Genomic DNA, 20,872 nt, shown 5'->3' with positions numbered 1-20,872 from the left:
AGTTGTTTTGTTCAGGGCTGTAAGTACTTAATTCCTTTCGATCCTTTCCATCGGAAGGAACAGTCATCTTAATAAAATTAGAGGTGGCGGCAGAGGAGGTAGGTGATGCAGAGAAGGGAGGAGGGTTTCCTGTGGTTAATCAGATGTTTGGTACCTGCATCTTTGACCTTGAAGCATTTGACCAATCAAATAATTGAATAATAGTAATATCTGACTCTGTGGCTGCTGATAAGGAACTAATTCATCAATTTTTTTGTTTGCTAACTTTTTTTATGTGTGAGAATAGGATTTTAATAAAAGATAATGCATTCACATTTTTAATTCTAATCAGGGACTCCTCCTTGGAAGGGTTTGGGCTGGGTTTCCCCAGAAGGGGAGGAGCTCATGCTAACTATGTTTTCCTTTCTAGTCAAGGAAATAGGAGTGTGCAGGGGGCAAATATAAGGGCTTGGAGTGAGACTAGACCTGGTTAGAGGGCTTCCTCCTAGCCCTATGATCTTGGGCAAATTACTTAACCATTCTGGACTCACTTTACTTATCTGCAAACTGGAGATAATAACAGTGCCTACCCAACAGGTTTGCTAGAAGGAATAAGTGAAATGAGGCATGGAAAGGGCTTAGCAAAGCCTGGCTTACAGTGAGCATCTCCTAGAGGGTAAGACCTTCAGCAGCAGCACCCTGCACCTAGTGCCTGGAGCTACAGGAAGTTGCTCCTTAGTAGCTCCACCCAGTCTGTGGTCAAAGGCTTCTGCTGAGACTTGACTTCTCCCTTTTGTTCTTAATACAAAACTGAATCATATGTCCAGGAAATGTATTAAGAGTCATTGGCAACTGGGTTTTTATCATTGAATTATGAATTTATTGAATTTTCTTAAGCCCATACTCTAATATCCTCCTCTTTTGAGAGACTCCTATCAGTCAAATGAAGCTTAGTGGAAATTTAAGACTTTACAGTATGACCATTACCTCTCCCGTAGCCCTCTACTCCTTTCCACAGCCAGTTGTGTGTGCAGAGTCCCCAGACATAACCAGCTCTCCCCTCCTCCACAGCTAACCCACCCACCTGGTGGCCTCTATCTGGAATGAGCTTTTCTTCTTAGATCTGCATTTTCAATCCCTCCTTGTCAATCATTCCCAAACTCCGCCTCTGCTTCTTGGGTACCCAGGTTGGATACATAGTTTACTACCTTCACCTTGAAGGGAATTTTTGGATTTGCCCATTTCTCTCTTTGGACCTTGAAGGTCCAAAGACCTTCTTTATGACTTAGTTCTCACCCACCAGTCCCTGGTTAGTGGTACCATTTTATGGTTGTTGAATGCAGGGATTCCTAACCTTTTTCAAAGGTCACTAACTCACTTGAGAATCTGTGAGAACAGCGAGTTCTCTCCCACGAAAAACTCAGAGGCAATATTTTGTATATTAGAACAAATACTCTTTAGAGAGTTTCATGATGCCCTGAAATCTGTTCATGGGCTTCCCTGTGGTCCCTGCCCAAGAATCCAGGTTCCTTATATTATATGCACATATCTTCATTATCCAATATTCTGACAGCCTCCAAAGAGGTGCTGTGGTGTGTGGAAAACCCTCAGGTGTTGGAGCCAGAGAGATGTAGTTTCAAAATCTGACTGTTTCCCATTAATTGTGTCATCTTAAGCAGGTTGATTGCTCTTGGTTTTCTTGTCTGTAAAATGAGGGTGACCTTGAATGTATCATAATGAATAGACACTGCAGCAGACACACAGCCTGGCACCTAGAAATGATTACTTAGATGGAGTTGCTACAATTATGTGGAGAAATCATTTTGCCCAATTCCACTGTAGTTAAAAATACTTTGCATGGCTCCTCTTTCCTCTCAAGAACATGTTCTCCTCCTGTAACCAGAGGAGAGAAGAGTTTATGTCAGATGAGAAGAGAGATGGGTGGGTCCAGTATGGAAGTGTGGGAGGGATAATTTCTGGACAGCTTACAGGTGGCAGCAGAATCAAATCCAGTGAGAGGCCCAGTTGACCTCATAGACAGACCACAGTTGGAACTAGCCAGTGAGGTCTAGGCACGAGCCCATGAGTAGGATCATGCTGAAGCTTAGAAAGGGAAGCCCATTGGACTATATGATGCCCACTCAAATGGAAAAGTTAATGCTTAGCAGAGTGAGGGTCATGACTCATGGCCTTGCAATGTTGAGGTCTTGGAAGAATGAGGTGGTTAGTCCCACAGACAGCTGGGAGCCAAAGCAATGTGACATTCAGATGAACAAAACCATCTGCCTCCTATACTCCACAGTGGCAGAGGGGAAGCAATGGCCCAAGCATGGTTCAAAGTGTCACCACTGATGTGACACTGCCTGGGTTCAAATCCTAGCCTTGCCCCTGACTGATAGGTGATTTTGAATATGGTATTTTAACTTCTCAGTGTCCTTAGCTGTGAAAGGGGAGTGACAATAGTAATATATACCATTTTAAGAAAATAGAATAATACTTCTAGCATTTGTCATGCAGAGATTAGCTTTTATTTTGGTAAATCTTTTAGAGACAGGCTCCCAGGGCTCCCAAGAGAAGCCCTTGCTCTTTGGACTTTGCTCCAAGGAAACTTGAAGCACTGGCTACATTTACTTATTTACTTCTCTAGGTAGGGTCAGGAGTAAAATGATCCCCAAATCCATCATGCTGGTCCTAGATAGTGCTCCTCTTCTAATTCCCTTGATTTCAGGCCTGTGGGAGGGAGTCCTATCTCATCTTTAAGCTGTGTTGAGGTTTTGTAACTCTGGAAGTCAGGATGGGCTTCAGGGCTGAAATTCCAGGTTTCGGTCAGGCACCCTTGAGCTCAGACACATTTTGTAACTCTGAAACTCAGTCTCCTCATCTATTCAGTGGTGGTACCAGCATCTCAAAGGTCATCTCTGTTGGCTTCTTTCTGCAGCAGGCAGGAGATACAGAGGCCCCAGGAGACCTGCTTGAGGGAGGAGCAGAACATCACAGCACTCCATGATTTTGAATCCCTTGAAGACCAGGGGATGCGAAAGATGTTTTAAGCCAAAATAAAATGTCATTTCATTGGGAAGGCAGATAGATATCAAGTGGTCCCCATCGCAGGCAGATGAATGAGGAAATGTAGGCACATATTAGGCTTTCGGCTAATGTTCTTTGAAGGAATGAATGAATTTTACATGCTCTTTATTTTTCATTGATTGAATCTGTAATTTTTTAATTTGCAGATGAGAAAAAGAAAACAAAGAAAGTCGATAATGAACTCAACCCTGTCTGGAATGAGGTGACTTTGTGATTTTTATTTTTTTTTTCAACTTTGCTTTAATGGATAAGCTACTTCTTTGGATCAGAAGCTAACTCTTCCCTTTGGAAAGAGAATTTCCACCCTATCACTCCAGCTCCCCTTCTTTCCCCAAGACAGTAGCACACTTCAAAGAGGTTGGCCCACCAATGACTGTCTCCTGCATGGGGTGGTGTGGTGACTAATCCTGGACTGGGAATCAGGAGGGAGGAGGCCTCTCCTGGCTCAGCCGGGAGCTTGCTTGTGAATATGGTCCACTTCTGTGGCAAGAGGGAGGACTAAATCATCTCCAGAATCTCAGGAAAAAAGCTCATAATTAAAAACATATCTGCGTGTGATAATCAAGAGCATATCACATGATACTTTTTGTGTATCTAGCTGAGTAATAAAGTTGATTTTTTTATATTGAAAACAGTGATGTATAGTTAGTATAGAAATTTTGAAAACTTCAGGTGAACATTATAAAATTAACTTTGATCCCACCCTCTAGAAGCAAGTAGGTAACATCTGTGTGTATCAATAAGTGTTTTTGAGTAAATACAGTTAATGAAATATGACTTCTGAAATACAAACTATCAAATACAAGTTCCTATCCTACTTTTTCTTGCTATTGTATCCCAAGCATATGCTTATATCATTCAATTCAAAAGCATTTTTAATGATTAGGTAATATTCTATTGAAGGGATATAATATAACTTATTTGTCTATTCCCCACCCCTCTGTTGACTTTATATCTATTTTCTAAATGGTTCTGTGTTTAGTATTTTCATAGATATGTGAAATTTTTTATTTTTCCTATTGAGTAGGATTTTCCTACTCTGAGTAATTTTTCAAAAGTTGATCTTCGGCACCATTGTTTATTTCAAAAGCTGGGGCCAACCTCCCTGCACAAGATCAGTAATAAATGTCTTTGTTGGTTTCACTGAGTCACCAGGCTATAAAAACTTCCCCTCCACCCACTCTGGATCCCTTCTTCCCCCAACTAGTCTCACTATCTCTCCAAGACTAGCGGAGCATGCTATCACAGAATGAGATAAAGATGAAAGCTTCTTACTGCCTATCTGGAAAGCCCTGCTTGCCTCAGGCATGTTGCAAGGGAAGTCCACATCTCTGTGATTTCACAGGAACCCAGAGCAGCCAAGTGGACCCCCAGGTGCCACAAGAATAAGAGACCTGCCTGGTCGGTGGGTCACTGTGAGTCCCTAGCACTTGACACAGAGCTCCAAGAATAGAACAAAGACAAAATATGTTTATTTTGTGTGTTTTTATTGCTTCAGGTTTTGAATCATCCTGACATGTCTATTTTTGAGCTCAATCCACATGACCAGTGGCAGAGAGATGGGTTGTCATGTGAACTGGCATGTCTTCTACAGACTTCTTCCATCTCATTCCATTTTGCTTTCAGCATGGTTTTTGGTTTTGTTTTTTTGCTCATATTGCAAGTTTACTTATCAAGTAAACTTTCCAACTACATTTTATAACTGAAACCAAACCCAAATGAAATGCCAACCTCAAGCCCATGGGGATTGGTGTATGTGTTCTCATGTTAAGTTCAACACAAGTTTTCCTTCCATTCCAAACCCACTACAAAGAGCCTCAAACCATTATTTGATTTATTTAATGTGTTTATTACCTAGCCAATCAGAGGCATCAATGGTGTCTCCTGATTTTCTTTGCACTTTTATTAGAAAGCAATCCATTGCATTTAAAACAGGAAACTTGGAAAGGTCTTAACTACAGCATTGACCACAGTGGAACTTCAAATAAGGGTCTGATGAATTTTAGAAAATGCTTTCTTAGATTATTCCTCTTCCTTGTGTGATAATGATATAATTAAGACCAGCAAATCACTTTAAAATAAGCTTTGAAGAAAGTATTTTCACAGATAATATTCCATCTTATTCTTGCAACAGCTGTGGTAGGTGTTAAGTCCAGTTCTGACCATGAGTCAGGGGTTCAGTGACCTGTCTGAAGCCACAGAACCGAGGACATGGGAAAGTTGGAGCCACCTGCAGGTTCTCTGAGTGGAAGGCTGGTTTGAGTCTCATACCCATCAGCAGCCTCCAGGCATAGAATTTAATAGTTTCTACCTAATTATAGAATTGAGTAATTTGAGACACTGTTGTGGATGAAAATATTGTCCCAACAGGCAATACTGTGCATTTTATTATGTTCTTTGATGCTCTCAACAGCCTTTTTATTTTCATAACCTTTATGTGAACAGATTTTGGAGTTTGACCTGAGGGGTATACCATTGGACTTTTCATCTTCCCTTGGGATTGTTGTGAAAGATTTTGAGACAATTGGACAAAATAAGTAAGTTACTTTCAACAGCTTTTTCCATTCTACATATCATCTCAATATTGTTCATTTTGTTGACAATCACACTTGATAATATTTCCAATGTAACAGTGCTTTAATTCCATGTTCCTACTCCCTTAGGAGCCAATATCAGATATGACTAATCAATCACAGCACTTTTTTTCCAATGACTGAAGTATGTCAAAGAGTCTGCAAACACCATGAGTCTATCCTGCAACTTCTTTGTTAACTGTACATAGTTGCTTCTCACTTCGGGTTGTTTATCTGAGCTGTGGCTATATTGGACACAACACCAATTCTTCCTTCTTCTGATTATGTGTCGCCTATATACATCATTATACTGTATCTTTCAGATTCATATGGGAGTTATCATGGTAGTGCCCAAGGTGACATCAAGGATTGTCTTCTGGGTAAATTTGGGTGGGGAAGTTCCAACACTGGTCCCCATGAGACAGAATGACCTTATTAAATTCAAACCAGTCCTGGAGCTGTACTTTGGTCATGTAGACTTAGAACCTAGACTTATTACCAGTTCAAACTAACCAAGTTCCCAGGAAACTAATACTTATAACCAGAATACCTACTTGTTGTTTTGTAATGGGAATCAATTGCCTGATGGGTGGGCGTGGCTACCCTCTGATTCATGAATTTTTTTTCAAGCCATACTACATAATAAGCTAGATTACTCTGTATCCTTGATTGTAAGTATCATGGTTCATAAGATGTGCTATTAAATTAATAACAGGTTTGGGAAGAGAAAAAAGGATGAATATTTAATACCTACATCAATTTAAGAAGCATTTCAGGTTTTTATAATTAGTGCATTTAAAAATGCATGTCTTATGGGCTGGAGTAGTGGCTAGGTGGTAGAGCACTTGCCTGGCATGTGTGAGGCCCTGAATTCAATCCTCAGCACTGCATATAAATAAATAATATTCATTGACAATTGAAAATATTAAAAAAATATGCATGTCTTAGTTCAGGCACATTTGGTACAATCAGAAGGCTGTAATGAGAGCAATAAAGTAGGATGAGTTAGTTGAGTTAGAGTGACCATATGCTCTAATTTGTTTGGGACAGTCCTGGTTACTGTCACAGCTCAAGGATTAATAATGTCCCTTTTGCTGTCAACAGTAGCTTGGTTTGGACAGGAAATCAGGTGGTCACCCCAATCACTGGGGTCTTCCACTTAAGGGTGTCAGACTCAGCCTGGTCAGACATCTACTCCCTAGAAAGTACACTTATAGAAACTGTCATATTTGTCTTTGATGTGATCCTTTCTTCTGTGTTCAGTTGCTGGCCAATGCCTTTTGTGGCTGATTTGTTGTTTTTTTTCCTTAAACTATACATTCTGGGAAGTTCTTGTCCCATCAGTCTTACAACGAAAACTACTCTAGTTTTTTAAGGTTATATTGCACATCTCAGCTTTGAACCATTATGTGATTTTTTTTAAATCTCCCACCCCAAAACCCAGAAGACAGTTTTATTTCCCATATTTCAAAGTTCTGGGGAAGTGGGCACTAGAGCCTCACAATAACCTCTAATTGTTACTAATAATAGTCTTTTCTCTTCTTTGCTTTCCTCTTTCTGAGAATGGAACCACTGTTAATATGCTAGGCCAGCCCTCTCCAATAGAATATAGGACAGAGTGTACATGCAACTCAAAATTTTCTAGTAGCCACACTGGCAAAAATAAAATGAAAACAGGTGAAATTAATAATAATTTTTGTTTGTTTGTTTTGGTAGTTTTAGGGACTCACCCATGCTAAGTCACTGAACTACATACAACCCCAGTCCCTAATATTTTTAACCCAGTATATCAAAAATATTATCATTTTTTGATGAGACTCAAAGATGCCAAAGATCATATACTGTAGGATTCTACTTATATAAAATGTCTAAAAAAGGCAATTTAGAGAGTCAGTGAGCTGATTAGTGATGGCCTGTGTGGAAATAAGCAATGACTGGAAATGGACAAAAGAGAACTTTATTTTGGTGGTGAAAATGTTCTTGCATCAATTTTGGGGAAGAGTTGCATAATTGTGTAAATTTACTAAAAATCATTGAATTGTACACGTGGAACCGATGAAATTTATGGTAAATAAAGTACTTCTTGGTATATCCATTAAAAAAATATTATCATTTCTACATGTATCCATATTTTTAAAATCATCCAAAATATTTTACATGCTTTCTTTTCCTTATTAAGTCTTTGAAATCTAGAATGTGTTTTACACTTACAGCACGTCCAATTTGGACAAACCATTCTTCAAGTTCTGCATAGACACGTGTTTGGAGGCCACCATATTGGGCTGGTTCCCTACCACTGGGCTCAAAACTCAGACCTCTCTGGATCCTCTCCCTTTTGCTTCTTGTCCAATATGTTTCCAAATCTTATGCTTCCTTCCTTTCTGTGATCCGTGCCATGTGTTTTTATCCCTGCTCATAGCTGGCAGTTTCTGGTTCAGATCTCCACCATTTTGTGTCATGGCTATTTAGCATGGGAGCAGAGCCTAGTGGTCTGCCTCCCAGCTCCTATCTGTCTTCAGCTAAGTCCTTGCTTTCCTGTAAGTTACACATTTGAGGGAAAGACAGAAACAAATAACATAAATATGTACCTAGTCAGGTATACTGTGAAGTGCTATGAGCTTAGGAGGAAGCTGTTATATCCTATAAAGAAGAATAAAGCAGAGTAAAAGATTAGAGAGTGGTTGAGGTTGGGAATCAAGGGGGATGCAATTTTATATGAAGTGGTGACAAGGTTAAGCAGAGACCTAAAATGAAGGAATGAGCTGTGTAGCTCTCTGGGGGAAAATAATATTCCAGGCAGTGGGAATGGCAAGTACAAAGGCCCGGAGGCAGGAGAATATTTGAGAAACTTGAAGAGTCCAGTGAAGTTGAAACAATGAGCACAAAGGGGTGGAGTTGGGGGAGGATATGAAGTCAGCAAAGCTATGACACCCATGGCTTTGTGAGCCCAGCATGGGCTTTGGATTTCATTCTCAATGGAATGGAAATTGGGACTCCATTGAAAGGTTTTGAGTACAGTCTGACTTACATTTGTAAAGGGTCATTCAGGTCTTGTGTGTAGAGACTGGATTTATAGGAACCAGTTAGGGAAGAGGGGAAATAATACTGGGAGCCCGTTAGGAATTTATTTTACACCACATGGAAACAGTGGGGCGCTGGATGATGGCAGCGATGGGGAGAGGACAAACCCAGCTGGGCTCACCCTGGCACCCTTTCAGGTGCTGTGTGCGTTTCTGGAGAAAGAGCTGATGTGCAGTTGCTCAGAACCTGGACATTTTCTTTTTCATTCTGAACAAGAGCAAAAAATACTATCAGTTCTATTGTAAGAGGGTCCTTCTAAAGTTTAGGACTGTGCATCCTGGAGAGACACCACAATGTCTGCTGAGCACAGGAGACCAAATGAGCATGTGGTCACCAGGGTGCTACGATGACGGAGGAATTTTTAGGTGTAACAGAAAAAGGTAAATTCTAGGCAAAATATAAAGTAGATTTCCGTCACTCTTTCAATCTTTCCCTCCCCACCCCCTCTTCCTCCCACTGATTTTTCCTGGGCGCCCAGTGTCCTTATTTTCCAGGGCTTCCTTGGGGACACCTGCTCAGCCTGCTCTCTGAGCCATGCCCAGCACTCTCTGCCAGTTGCCTTTCCCAGAAAAACTCACTTGTCCTGTGGCCCAGCCTTCAAGGTCCTGTTTTAAGGTGCTGAGAAGTCAACCTGAGGGAAGGTGTAATGGTTGCTAATAGTTAACTGTGTGTTTCTTTTCCCACAAACACTGGCTTTTGGACTGAAGCCAGTCGCTTACCTGGAGAGGTAAACAAACAGGACTTGTAGGCCCTGTGGCAGGGTCGCTGGGGCAGGTGTTTTTTGCTAAGAGATTTATTCTCTGTTCTGCAAATTTCACTGCATAGTGAAAGCCTGGCCCCAAGTCAGCTCTGTGACGAACAGAGCATGATGGCACTATCACTCTGTCACCTCTGTCTTTACTGTACCAAACAAAATGCCTCCATCATTGGAGGGGTATCATGACCTTTGGCTTTGTTTCCACCAACTGAACACTTCATAGACCTTGGCCAAATTACCTGCGCATTTTAGAAAAAAAAAACAAAAAACCTCTAGGAATAAGATATATGTTTGTCTGAAATATTTGTGTAGTTTGGCCCTTTGGCTCCAGATTGTCTTCTGGGCTTTTCTGCTAAAGATTTGGCCTTGAGGCCTCTGCCGACTGTCCAATGTGGGAATGCTTCTGTCACCTGAAAGCCTGGGGTGGAATGAAGCATTTTTCTTCCAGCTTAAGCAATGTCCTGCTTGCTGATTAGCCTGTTGCCATGGAGACTGGCTGCTGCAAACACTTCTCTCACTTGGCATCTGTTTGCCTGTTAGCAAACAGGGCCAGCGGCCTGGGTTGGCCTGTGCACCATGACTACACCTTGGACAGATTGGTCCCGGGTGGTCCCTGCACTCACAGCCCTGGTGCCGTGGCACTGCCCCTTCTCAGGTGCCAGGAGACAAGTGGGTTGTTCAGTGCCACTGCAGCTGTCTCTCACTTTACAGTTATCCAATCAGCTTTGCAGACTGAAGAAGGGTGACAGAAGAGTCAGAGGAGCTTCTTGATCACATGATAAACAAAAATGATATTTTTGGCTATAATGACAGAGTGCAAGAATTTTCTCAGTGACTGAAGAATGAGAGTCCCCTTAGCAGACAAGGCTGTCACTTAGGACTAACCTATTAACTCATCTTCACACACACCCTCTGACACAGGTCTGTTTTTCCTCAGAGAGGGTTAGTAACCTGCCCAAGATCATACAGCAGCACATGTGTCAGTCAGATAGCTCAGGTACAAGCCCGTGCTCTTGACTTATGTTATACCGGAAGCCTCTGAGCACCAATAGGAACCAAAATGTATATTGAATGGTCAATGATCTCTTTGCTGAAATAGAAGTAGTTTTTCTTCCTAATTTTGAAAATAAAAAGCTATTAATATCAGCGTATAGGTTCCTCTCCAGGTTAAAATCCGCAAAATTTTTGTTGTGTTGAATAGGAAGTCACATATGCTCATATTCTACATTGGACATGGTTTGTTGAGAGTTTATATCTCATCTCATTTAATTTCACAATAACCTTGAGAAGTGGAGAGGAGACTTGAGGCTCAGAGGATTGAGGCTGGGTCTCTGATTCCTTGGCACCCTGGATTTGCTGCAATCCACTTGAACTCCTCAAGAAGAACCACTTTCAGGAGGCTGGACATGTAGGAGTGAAGTGAATGTACAAGTTTGTATGTGTTTGCACCACATGCGTGTGAATGCATGCACATGTGTGCCTGTGCAGGGGAAGAAAAGAGGCACCGAGCAGGGCTTCTGCATGTGGTGTTCTTTCCCTCACGCTGCAGTAGATATAAAATCTTTTCACTGGGCCTTAGCATCTCTGATCACCCAGCCCAGAACAGCCCCTCCTGGCTGCTATCCCTCTCATACCCTATTTTATTTCTTCAGAACCCTTCTTTCTGCGAAGTTCTAATGAGCACAGGAATGATGTAGGGAGTCTCAGTGGGTAGTTGGATGTTAAGGCTGGGGCTGGGGCTGAGACAAGTATTCAGAGTATGGGCTGGGGATGTGGCTCAAGCGGTAGCGCGCTCGCCTGGCATGCGTGTGGCCCGGGTTCGATCCTCAGCACTACATACAAAACAAAGATGTTGTGTCCGCCGATAACTATAAAATAAATATTAAAATTCTCTCTCTCTCTCTCTCTCTCTCTCTCTCTCTCTCTCTCTCTCCCTCTCCCTCTCCCTCTCCCTCTCCACTCTTTCAAAAAAAAAAAAAAGTATTCAGAGTATGTGTTGGTTTGCATATCTGTATCCAGCTCAGTGTTGGATCTGCAACGTTCTTATCTAGTTACTTCATCTGTTCCTGCTTTGCTGGACAGTAAACTCCACACCCATGTTGCTCAATGCTGTACCACCAGTCCTGAGCAAGGGCCTGGCATATGGAAGGCTCTTGGTAAATGTTTGTTAAATGAATGAATGAATGAATGCTCTATGATACCACCACATGAATGAAACTTAACATTTAAAAATCACTTCATGGAGAAAATATTTACCACATGCATCTCAGATACAGCATTAATCTCCAAGATATATAAAGGACTCAAAAAACTTAATACCAAAAAAACAAATAACCCAATCAATAAATGGGCTAAGGAACTAAACAGACACTTCACAGAAAAAGAAATACAATTGATCAACAAATATATGAAAAAATGTTCAACATCTCTAGCAATTAGAGAAATGCAGATCAAAACTATTCTAAGATTTCATCTCACTCCAGTAAGAATGGCAATTATCAAGAATACAAGATACAATAAATGTTGGCAAGGATGTGGGGGAAAAGGCACACTCATACATTTCTGGTGGGATTGCAAAGTGGTGCAACCACTCTGGAAAGCAGTATGGAGATTCCTCAGAAAACATGGAATGAAAAACCATTTGACTCAGCTATCCTGCTCCTAGTCATATACCCAAAGGACTTAAAATCAGCATACTATAGTGATGCAGCCACATCAATGTTTATAGCAGCTCAACTCACAATAGCTAAACTATGGAACCATAGTGCCCTTCAACACATGAATGGATAAAGAAAATGTGGTATATATACACAATGGAATATTATTCAGCCTTACAGAAGAATGAAATTATGGCATTTGCAGGTAAATGGATGGAGCTGGCGAATATCTTGCTAAGCAAAATAAGCCAATCCCCAAAAACCAAAGGCTGAATGTTTTCTCTGATGCACATGCTAATTCACAATGCGGGGTGGGTGCTAGGGAAGAATAGAGGAACTTTTTCTTTCTTTCTTTTTTTTTTTTTTTTTTTTTTGAGAAAAAGGGAAAAAAAAAAGGTTTATTGCTTTGCTAGCAAAAGAGAAACACCGGGGACTCCTGTCCCAGAGGCTAAGATGACTGTCCCCATCAGGAGAGAGGGTGGGATGTTTAAAGGAACTCTTCAAGGGCTAACATTCCAGGTGTGCTCAGGTAGGGGATCTCTGGGCACCCTGATGGCCTGTTAGGATTCACTTGTTAATTTGGGAGTTACTCACTTCCCAGATCCTAAGCAGGCATCTCCTTCCTGTACTGAGTGTGTTCAAGGGCAATTAACTAGGGGAAGAAAAGATAACACTGTCTCCCTAATCTTGTTAGGGAGGAGGAGAGGGAAGAAGAGAGAAAAAAAAAACCATTTTTTGAAAAGATAAACTTTTGAGCAATGAGGGCTATATTCAGAAGGTGAGGGGACAACTGTTACATTTTCCCACTGTCAATTCTACCTTCCATTTCTATGGAAAAGTGGGTGACCAAGACGTCTCCAAGCTATTTTCTGCAGAGAGAGCAAGTTGGGGGAAAGTGACCCAAAGTCCTTGCTTTCTGTCAGGTGGGGCATGGACAGTTAAGGGTATTTACCATCACAGCAATCCAAAGGCCCATTGTGGCAGTTGGCAGGTGACTGGACAAGGATACCTAGGTCAAGGTTTATGCTAGTACTACAATAAACAAGACAGCAAAGCATTACTTTTTTGGTAAACAATTTAAAATGAAAACCATTAGTATTTCAGCCAGTCTCTGAAATTCAGGACAAGCTTGTGTTTCTAGAGTTCTTTGTGATAGATAAATATTAGGCACTCTCATAATTACCCCTCCTTTATAGACTCCAGCTTTACTTACTTTGGTAGGGCTGACACAAGTGTCCATCTTAAGTTACATTAAAAAGCAACAACAACATTGTCTTTCCTTTTAGAGGTCCATGTGGGACTGTGCTCAGGTTATATTCTCCTGCCAGGGGTTTAAGACCAAGTTGTTCAAAACTGACTTTGTTCCTATCTACTCTTAAGAGTCAGCTGAGATTCTAGAGGTACTTTGAATTAGGCAGAGGGGAGTGAAGGGAGGGAGGGGGTATGGGGATAGGAATGATGGTAGAATGAATCGGACATTATTGCCCTATGTGAGTATATATATGACTACACGACCAGTATGATTCTATATCATGTACAACCAGAAGAAAGAAAAGTTATATTCTATTTATGTATGATGTGTCAAAATGTATTCTACTGTCATGTAAAACTAATTATTACAAATTGAAAAAAAAAAGTAAATTCTAACAAGGAAAAAAAAATCACCCTATGGCTGTCACATTAGAACTGTTTCTGGGGGCTGGGGTTGTGGCTCAGAGGTAGAGTACTCGCCTAGCATGTGTAAGGCACTGGGTTTGATCCTCAGCACCACATAAAAATAAAATAAAGGTATTGTGTCCACCTGCAACTAAAAAATAAACATTGAAAAAAAAAGAGCCATTTCTGAGGAATCTGCCCCCCTTAGCTCTCAGAAACAGTTCTGATTCCAGCTTGGGTTTAAACAGCAAGCAAATGCCTCTCATAAAGCTCCTGTCCCTTGGTAGAGAGATGTGAAACATCACTGAGCTCCCAGGAAGGTGGAAGAGCATGGTGGCATGGTGGGTTCTGGAGTCAGACAGAGGCTGTTTAGAGACCCAGTTCTACCATCCTGTGTGAGTGATCTGGCGCAAGTTACTTCACCTCCCCAGGCCGCAGAATTCTCAGTCACTGTAGTGTAGCAGTTCCGCTTATGCTAAGATGACAAAATGGGGATAAGATTTGCCCACCCACTGACATGACTTAAAAATTAGACCAAATGCAGTCATTTCCCAATATCAGATGTGACTAGCAGAGACAGTGCTTCCTGAAGCAAATGAGAAGAGCCTATGAGTTACTCTGAATGCCTAGCGAGACTGGTTCCTGAGCCACAGTGTGAGGAGAGGGCCCTGATTGTCTTCCAGAACTGGAGAGAGATGGGGGTGGGGGGACCTAGAGATGCCCAGGTGGCTCAAGGACCAAGAGGAGAGGGCTACCTAGAGAAGGGGGGACAGAGGGACAGAGACATCCAGAGAGACACAAAGCAACAGAGAGACAGAGACAGAGCTCCCCAGAGATTGGCAGAGAGTTCCCCTTGACTCTTCAGCTGAGAGCTGATCAGTGAGGAAACTATTGATACAGGGAAAAGAGCCACCTGCCAAGAGGCGTAGTCCTCAGGACTCGCACAGGACTGGAAATAGTTTATGTTCTTACCACCCAGAGTGGAAAAACTTTGTCATTCATGGAGAATGATTTTATCTCAGTAATGTGGAGGGAAAAAAATCCCTGAAATGGCACAGAAGATAACATTAGTAGGCGTGGGAGAGTGAAGAGGCTGTGTATTACATTCCACATATTCAAGTGCTTGAGCATGAGACGAGGAAGATATAAGAAAGTTCTAAATTGAACTGATGGAGATGAAAATTATAATGTCTGAGATAGAATAACCATAATTAGCTCTCTAAGAGTTTGCATTTCTAGTATTCCTTCCCACCACATGTTTGTGCTTGTGCATGCAAAACCATCATCCCAGGCACCCACACACACGCAGAGAAGTCAACAACAACATCTGAATCTAAGACACTGTGCATGACATCTGGTATATTGTATGTAAGAGGGAGATAACACAAACCTTAACAATATATCTACAAGGAAAATTATCTAAGTTCTGCATAAGAGGTGTGGGCAAGGGTCCACCTGTTGATCTTGAGATTAGGTGGGATGTTGGTTCTGCTACTTACTGGCTGGGTGAGTCTTGGCAAGTTTTTTCATCTTTATAATGGGGACTATAATACTTCCTCAATAGAAGCTAGACGGAAGAGCCCATCTGATATAATTAAGGAAACATTTCAATTTCCTGATGAAAACATAATAGCAAATGTTTTTGTGGGTTTACTAAGTACGAGCGATTATGCTAAAACTATTCTACACATAACCACATTTAATCTTTATGACAACACTCAGTCAGACAGTCGTATCCCCAACTTATAGATGAGAAAAACGTGGCTAAGAGAGGTTTGCCAAATGGGACAAGGCCACTGAGCTCTATAAGGGAGAGATCAAGGAATTAATGTATATTCAAATCATCATACACAGAGCCCAAACCCTCCAGGTAAAATCCTTCTCCATGAATGACAAGGTTTTTCCACTCTGGGTGGTGAGAACATAAACTATGTTTTCCTTTCGTGTGTGTGTGTGTGTGTGTGTGTGTGTGTGTGTGTGTGTTAAGGTTGAAGACTAGAGTACCAGAATGTGAGAGGACAGCATAATAAACACACAGAGACATATGTAGCAATTAGGGAGCTATAAAATAGAAAGTGAAAAAGTGAAAGATTAGATTGTGGAATATGGTAACTCCTTGGGTCAAGGTTTTTCTTTCTCCTCCTCCTCCTCCTCCTCCTCCTCTTCCTCATTATTATTATTATTATTATAGGAAACACAGAGTGGTTGAGAATGAAATTAGCTTGCTGGGGTGAATTGTGGTACTACTTGTAAATTTCCATTTGCTGGTATGCCATAGATCTTGTCTTCCAACTTTTATTGCTATTATTCCTCCTAGTTCTGAGACTCATTCCTGACCTGGCTATGAGTCCACGTGACAGTGGGGTTTATTTAGGTGTCCCCTTCCTCTGTGGGGTGTGGTGAAGAGGCAGACAGCCGCGGCTGCTTTTCTGACTGGAGCAGCTCTCAGGCTGTGTACAAATCTGAATCAGAAGCAGATGTTACTGTGCGGCAGAATTCTCACTTCTTCTGATTTCTTTTTCATTCCATATTTGCAGCAGAGCAACAAAACTATGAAAAGATCATGGCTGGTTAGGGCTGGCTATCTCTGGAGGCTGGAGAGGTTGTACTGCAGTACCTGGGGAGCCCAATTAAGTAGCTGAGGTTCTGGGGCATCTGTTATACTCTCGTGAGTGATGGGGACCACATACCCAGAAAAAGATGCCCAGGGAAAGAGAAAGGAATTTCATAATGACAGACCTGTAATTCTCTTTGCATTGAGGAAGCTTTGTTTTGACAGTTATGGGGGATTGAACCTAGGGGCACTTAACTATTGAGTCACATCTCTTGCCCTTTTTATTGATTTATTTTTATTTTAAGACAGGGTTTCCCTAAGCTGCTTAGGGCCTCCCTAAGGCTGGCTTTGAATTTCCCACCTTCCTGCCTCAGCCTCCTGAGTCCCTGGGATTACAGGCATGTGCCATCACACCCAGCTACATAAGTTTTATTCTTTTATTTTTTGTAGTACTGACTGAACCCAGGGCCTTTCACATGCTAGGCAAGTGCTCTATCACTGAGCTATATATCTGTAGCCTCTAGGACAGAAAGCTTTTATAACTTGCAAGGTCATTGGACATCTTCAATGATGTACCAATTCATTTATTCATTCTATAAATATTTACTAATGCCTATTCTGGCTCATGAATGGCTTTGAGAACTCATTGGGGGAGCCCTATGTCTTTCATGGAACTAATATCTATTTGGCATAACTACACATCTAATAATATCAGATGGTGATAAGTGGTAGAAAGAAAATAAAGCAGAGTACAAAGAAAGAAAATGACAGGGTAAGGTGAATGTATGCTATTAGATAGTTTTTTTTATTGTTTTTAGTTGTAGATGGACACCATATCTTTATTTTATCACTTATTTCTATGTGGTGCTGAGGATCAAACCCAGTGCCTTACACATATGCAAGGCAAGTGCTCCACCACTGAGCTACAACCTAGCTTCTTTGTTGGGTTGTATATTATATAAGGATGATTCTTCTATAATGAAACATTTTATGAGACCTATGACTTGAAAAACTTTATTCAGATTCCAATAAATTGGATTTCATGAATTTTCAGCTGCTGCTGAAATTTTTGCCTCTGTCTAACTCTGAGGGAAATAAAAGTTACATCCCAGACAGATTTGTGGTACCCGTGACCCATGCGTAGGGCGGGGGCTGTCTGTTATGGGTAAGAGAAAGGGCTGGTCCTAAGAACTTGACACAGTGCTTGTACAGAAATAGATGTGGGCGGTTACAAAGGATTCTTGTGTGTTCATTCATACTCGCCCGCCCCCTGTGTGATGAGCCCCGCCCCCTGTGTGATGAGCCCCGCCCCCGTGATTGGGGCTGGGCCTGGGTTCAGATCCGCTTTCCCTGAAAGTACTGGCCTGAGCCACATCCTTCTATGCTTTTTAAAAATGGCTTTTCTAGAATGATGTTGGAAGAAATAATAAAAGGTGGGTGTTAAACACTTGCCATATCATCCTTTTAATCCTTATATTGATGCCATCAAGTAGAAGCTGTCACTATCACCATTTGCAGACAAGGAAACGGTGGTGGCTCAGTCAAGTTAACAGGTCCACAGCCCACAGAGCACAAGGAGGAGCTGGAGCTGGTCAGGTCTGCCTACCTCCACACCCAGAATCACTATGCTGTGCTGCCCCCTTACCTCAGAAGGCTCAGGGGCATGAATGGATCAATAAATGCTCCAATGAAGGAAAAGCTATGACTGTGATTGTGATGGTTGTGGGAGCTGGACTGACCCCTCCGAGCGGGCAAGCGTGGATTGAGAACACTGAGCCTGACTGAACAGGGGAATTGGCCAGACGGAAATAGCAAAATTAGCAGGGCACAGTCCTTTTATTTACAAAATACTGAACCAGGTGTGGTGGCGCTCTCCGGTAATCCCAGCCACTCAGGAGGCTGAGGCAGGAGCATGGTAAACTCTTGGCCAGCCTCAGCAGCTTAGTGAGACCCTGTCTCAAAATAAAAAGTAAAAAGGACTAGGGTTGTAACTTGGTGATACCAAAGCACCCCTGGGTTCAATAGTGATACTGAGTGTCTTTAAGCTCCCAGGCATTAGGCTGGTCAGTCTGCTCCTTGCAGCCACCAGCTACCCACCTGGATACCTTGCTGACTGGGAGCTATTTGGTGAGGAGACCTGTGCTCCCACTCAGCTCTTTCCCCTTGTTAAAGAGATGCGACTTGTAGCATGAGAGGCAGGGAAAAGGAGAGCCGCTACTGCCATGCGGCCATGACCTTTGGGCTGGGTCAGTGCTTTTACAACCAGGAAATGGAGTTTGTTGAAAGCATAGAGGAGACTTGTGCACAGCCAGGTTTGGGAACACTTTTGAGGACCAGTGCTCCTCTATTCTCTAAACACCATGCTTGCTTTTTTTTTTTTTTAATCTTTTAAAATTTTTAGTTATACATGGACATAATATCTTTACTTTGTTTATTTTTATGTGGTGCTGAGAATCGAACCCAGTGCCTCACGTGTGCAAGGCAAGCGCTCTGCCACTGAGCCACAACCCCAGCCCCCATGCTTGCTTTTGAGCAACGGGAAATAATCCTCCAAGTTCTCTGACAATTCTGGTATGGAGGGAAGAGGGCAAGCCCAGGGAAGGGCTTCTCATTGGAGAACTGTGCATAGAAAGCCAATCACTGAACGGAACAAACTGCAGTAAACAAAACTCCATCAACCTCTACTCAGCAGGCCTGCAACCCAGTGAGAATCTGCACTATCACGTTGGATGTTTTCAGAACTCCGCATGCCCCCCCCCCCCAGTCCCCTGATCCTGTTTTGCCAGTTGCTTTTTCTACCCCCACCCCTGCACTCACCCTCCTCCTTCCTCAGGCTCCCATTGAAGGTTACTGGTCTAACTCATTGTTTCTCAGACTTCCTGGGTATAAGAATTATCTAGGGAAAAAGTCTGACTCAGGGTCTTAGGAATCTACAAATGCCCAGGTGATGTTGATGCAGGGAGCTCCAGGGGAGACACATTCTGAGAAACAGCTCAGGAGATAATCCAGAGACTGACAAGGTTGGGATGGGGGACTGGGAGGTAAGCGGATGGCAGGTATAGGCAGATGCTCTTAGATGGGATTTTGCCTTGACAAGGGATTCTTGCAGTGTTCTCTGCTGCCCTGGCTCTGTTAGAGAAAAGGTTATTCAGTGACACTCGTTAAAGCATAGTAAGGAAAATCAGGACCATTGCCACAGTCAGAGAGAGAGAGAGAGAGAGAGAGAGGAGAGAGAGAGACTGGGCTCCACTCCACAGACATCATGGACAAGGAGCAGGGTAGGAAACAGGGGATAGAAAAGTTCTAAGAGGAAATATCAGGGATAAGGGGGATTCTGGCTAAACCAACCTAACAGGATTCTTGCTGAAGGCAGGCCTGGGTGATCAGATGTCATGTGGGAGATGGTGGAAGATGAGGAATCTGATCAGATATGGAGTTGCTAAACTGACTTAGCAGGGTTTTTTTGTTTTTGTTTTTGTTTTTTTTTTTTTAACTGAAATGGCACTTTATAAGAGAGTACACAAGAGAAGGTTCCAGAGGCTGACTGCAGTCTGGCCAAGCAAAGAATGTGCCCCTGCCTTTCCTACTAGTTTAGTTCACAATAAGGAGTGTGCTTGGCTCTCCTACCTATTGGCTTGGGACACTGGCTCAGGGCAGGGATAAGTATAGGGAAGGGAGTTGGAGACCTAGCCTTGGAGTCTCAGGGCCCTACAGGCCTGGGCAAAATGACAAGGCCCACCCTGTCAAGAGCCCAGTGCTTCAAAGGATGGGAGGTCAGTGTCTTCAGTTTCTCCACAAGGGACCTGGGGGCAGCTTGGGAATTTTTTTTTGTCCAAGTTCAGCTTCCCAGAGGACAGCAAGATGACACTCTACTACAGTCCCCAGAGGCAGAAACAGCACAATGTGTGGTTGATTTCCCAGCCTCCAACGCATTTTTCCTTTTCTTTGTGAAGGAATTTCCCTCCTGCAGTAATTAATCCATGTGGGCTGAGTCCCGGCTGCAGAGAAGTCTTGGTCTATGAGAGCTCCCCTGCTTAACAACCAGCCAGAGGAGGCCTGACTCACCACAGAGGCATGTGGCTCTCCATGTTTGCACCAGTGCTAACGGGAGAACATTCTCCATTCCTCTCTCTCTCTTTTTTTTTTTAAACAAACTACACTTTGTCTATTTTAAGATAAACAAAATATTTAAGGAGGTTCTTAACCAGCACTTTCACAACTACGTTGACTGGTTTACTATTAAACTCTTTTATTCTCCCAATCCCAATATCTAAGTTAGGATTGTTGAGTCGTTGCTCCCATTGCTCGGGATTAGTTCCATGCCACATAGAAACCCAACTCCACATCATATGACATTTATGGACTGAAAGGAAAAGGAGCATGACTGGGTTTTTCTTCGTTTTAAAATACATGTGCAACTTATTAATTCCACAAGTAAATCAGGGGAGCTGAAGAGCCTTTCACTGCAGTTTCCTGTTGAGCCTGATCTGCCCTGTTTTGGTGGGAGACTGATTTTTTCCATGAAATA

General features: G+C 42.4%; 1 protein-coding gene and 1 long non-coding RNA gene across 5 annotated transcripts in view; one reads left to right on the top strand and one right to left on the bottom strand.

Annotated features, from left to right (window-relative positions):
• MYOF (myoferlin) overlaps positions 1-20,872 on the top strand; it is a 150,335-nt gene that overhangs the window by 16,763 nt on the left and 112,700 nt on the right. For all 4 annotated transcript variants that reach the window (XR_014018918.1, XM_081267375.1, XM_081267374.1 and 1 more), the window contains exons 2-3: positions 3,213-3,268; positions 5,512-5,603. Coding sequence is in view for 3 of the 4 variants with exons in the window: in XM_081267375.1 (XP_081123501.1) it covers positions 3,213-3,268; positions 5,512-5,603 (148 nt within the window). In the remaining variant the exon portion in view is untranslated. The remainder of the gene's footprint in view (positions 1-3,212; positions 3,269-5,511; positions 5,604-20,872) is intronic.
• LOC308633951 overlaps positions 1-20,872 on the bottom strand; it is a 70,062-nt gene that overhangs the window by 16,320 nt on the left and 32,870 nt on the right. The gene's annotated exons all lie outside the window — the stretch shown is intronic.

This window comes from Spermophilus citellus (assembly GCF_964194105.1).
Source record: "Spermophilus citellus genome assembly, chromosome: 15".
Classification (NCBI taxonomy): Eukaryota; Metazoa; Chordata; class Mammalia; order Rodentia; family Sciuridae; genus Spermophilus; species Spermophilus citellus.
This window is presented reverse-complemented; position numbering and strand designations above follow the sequence as displayed.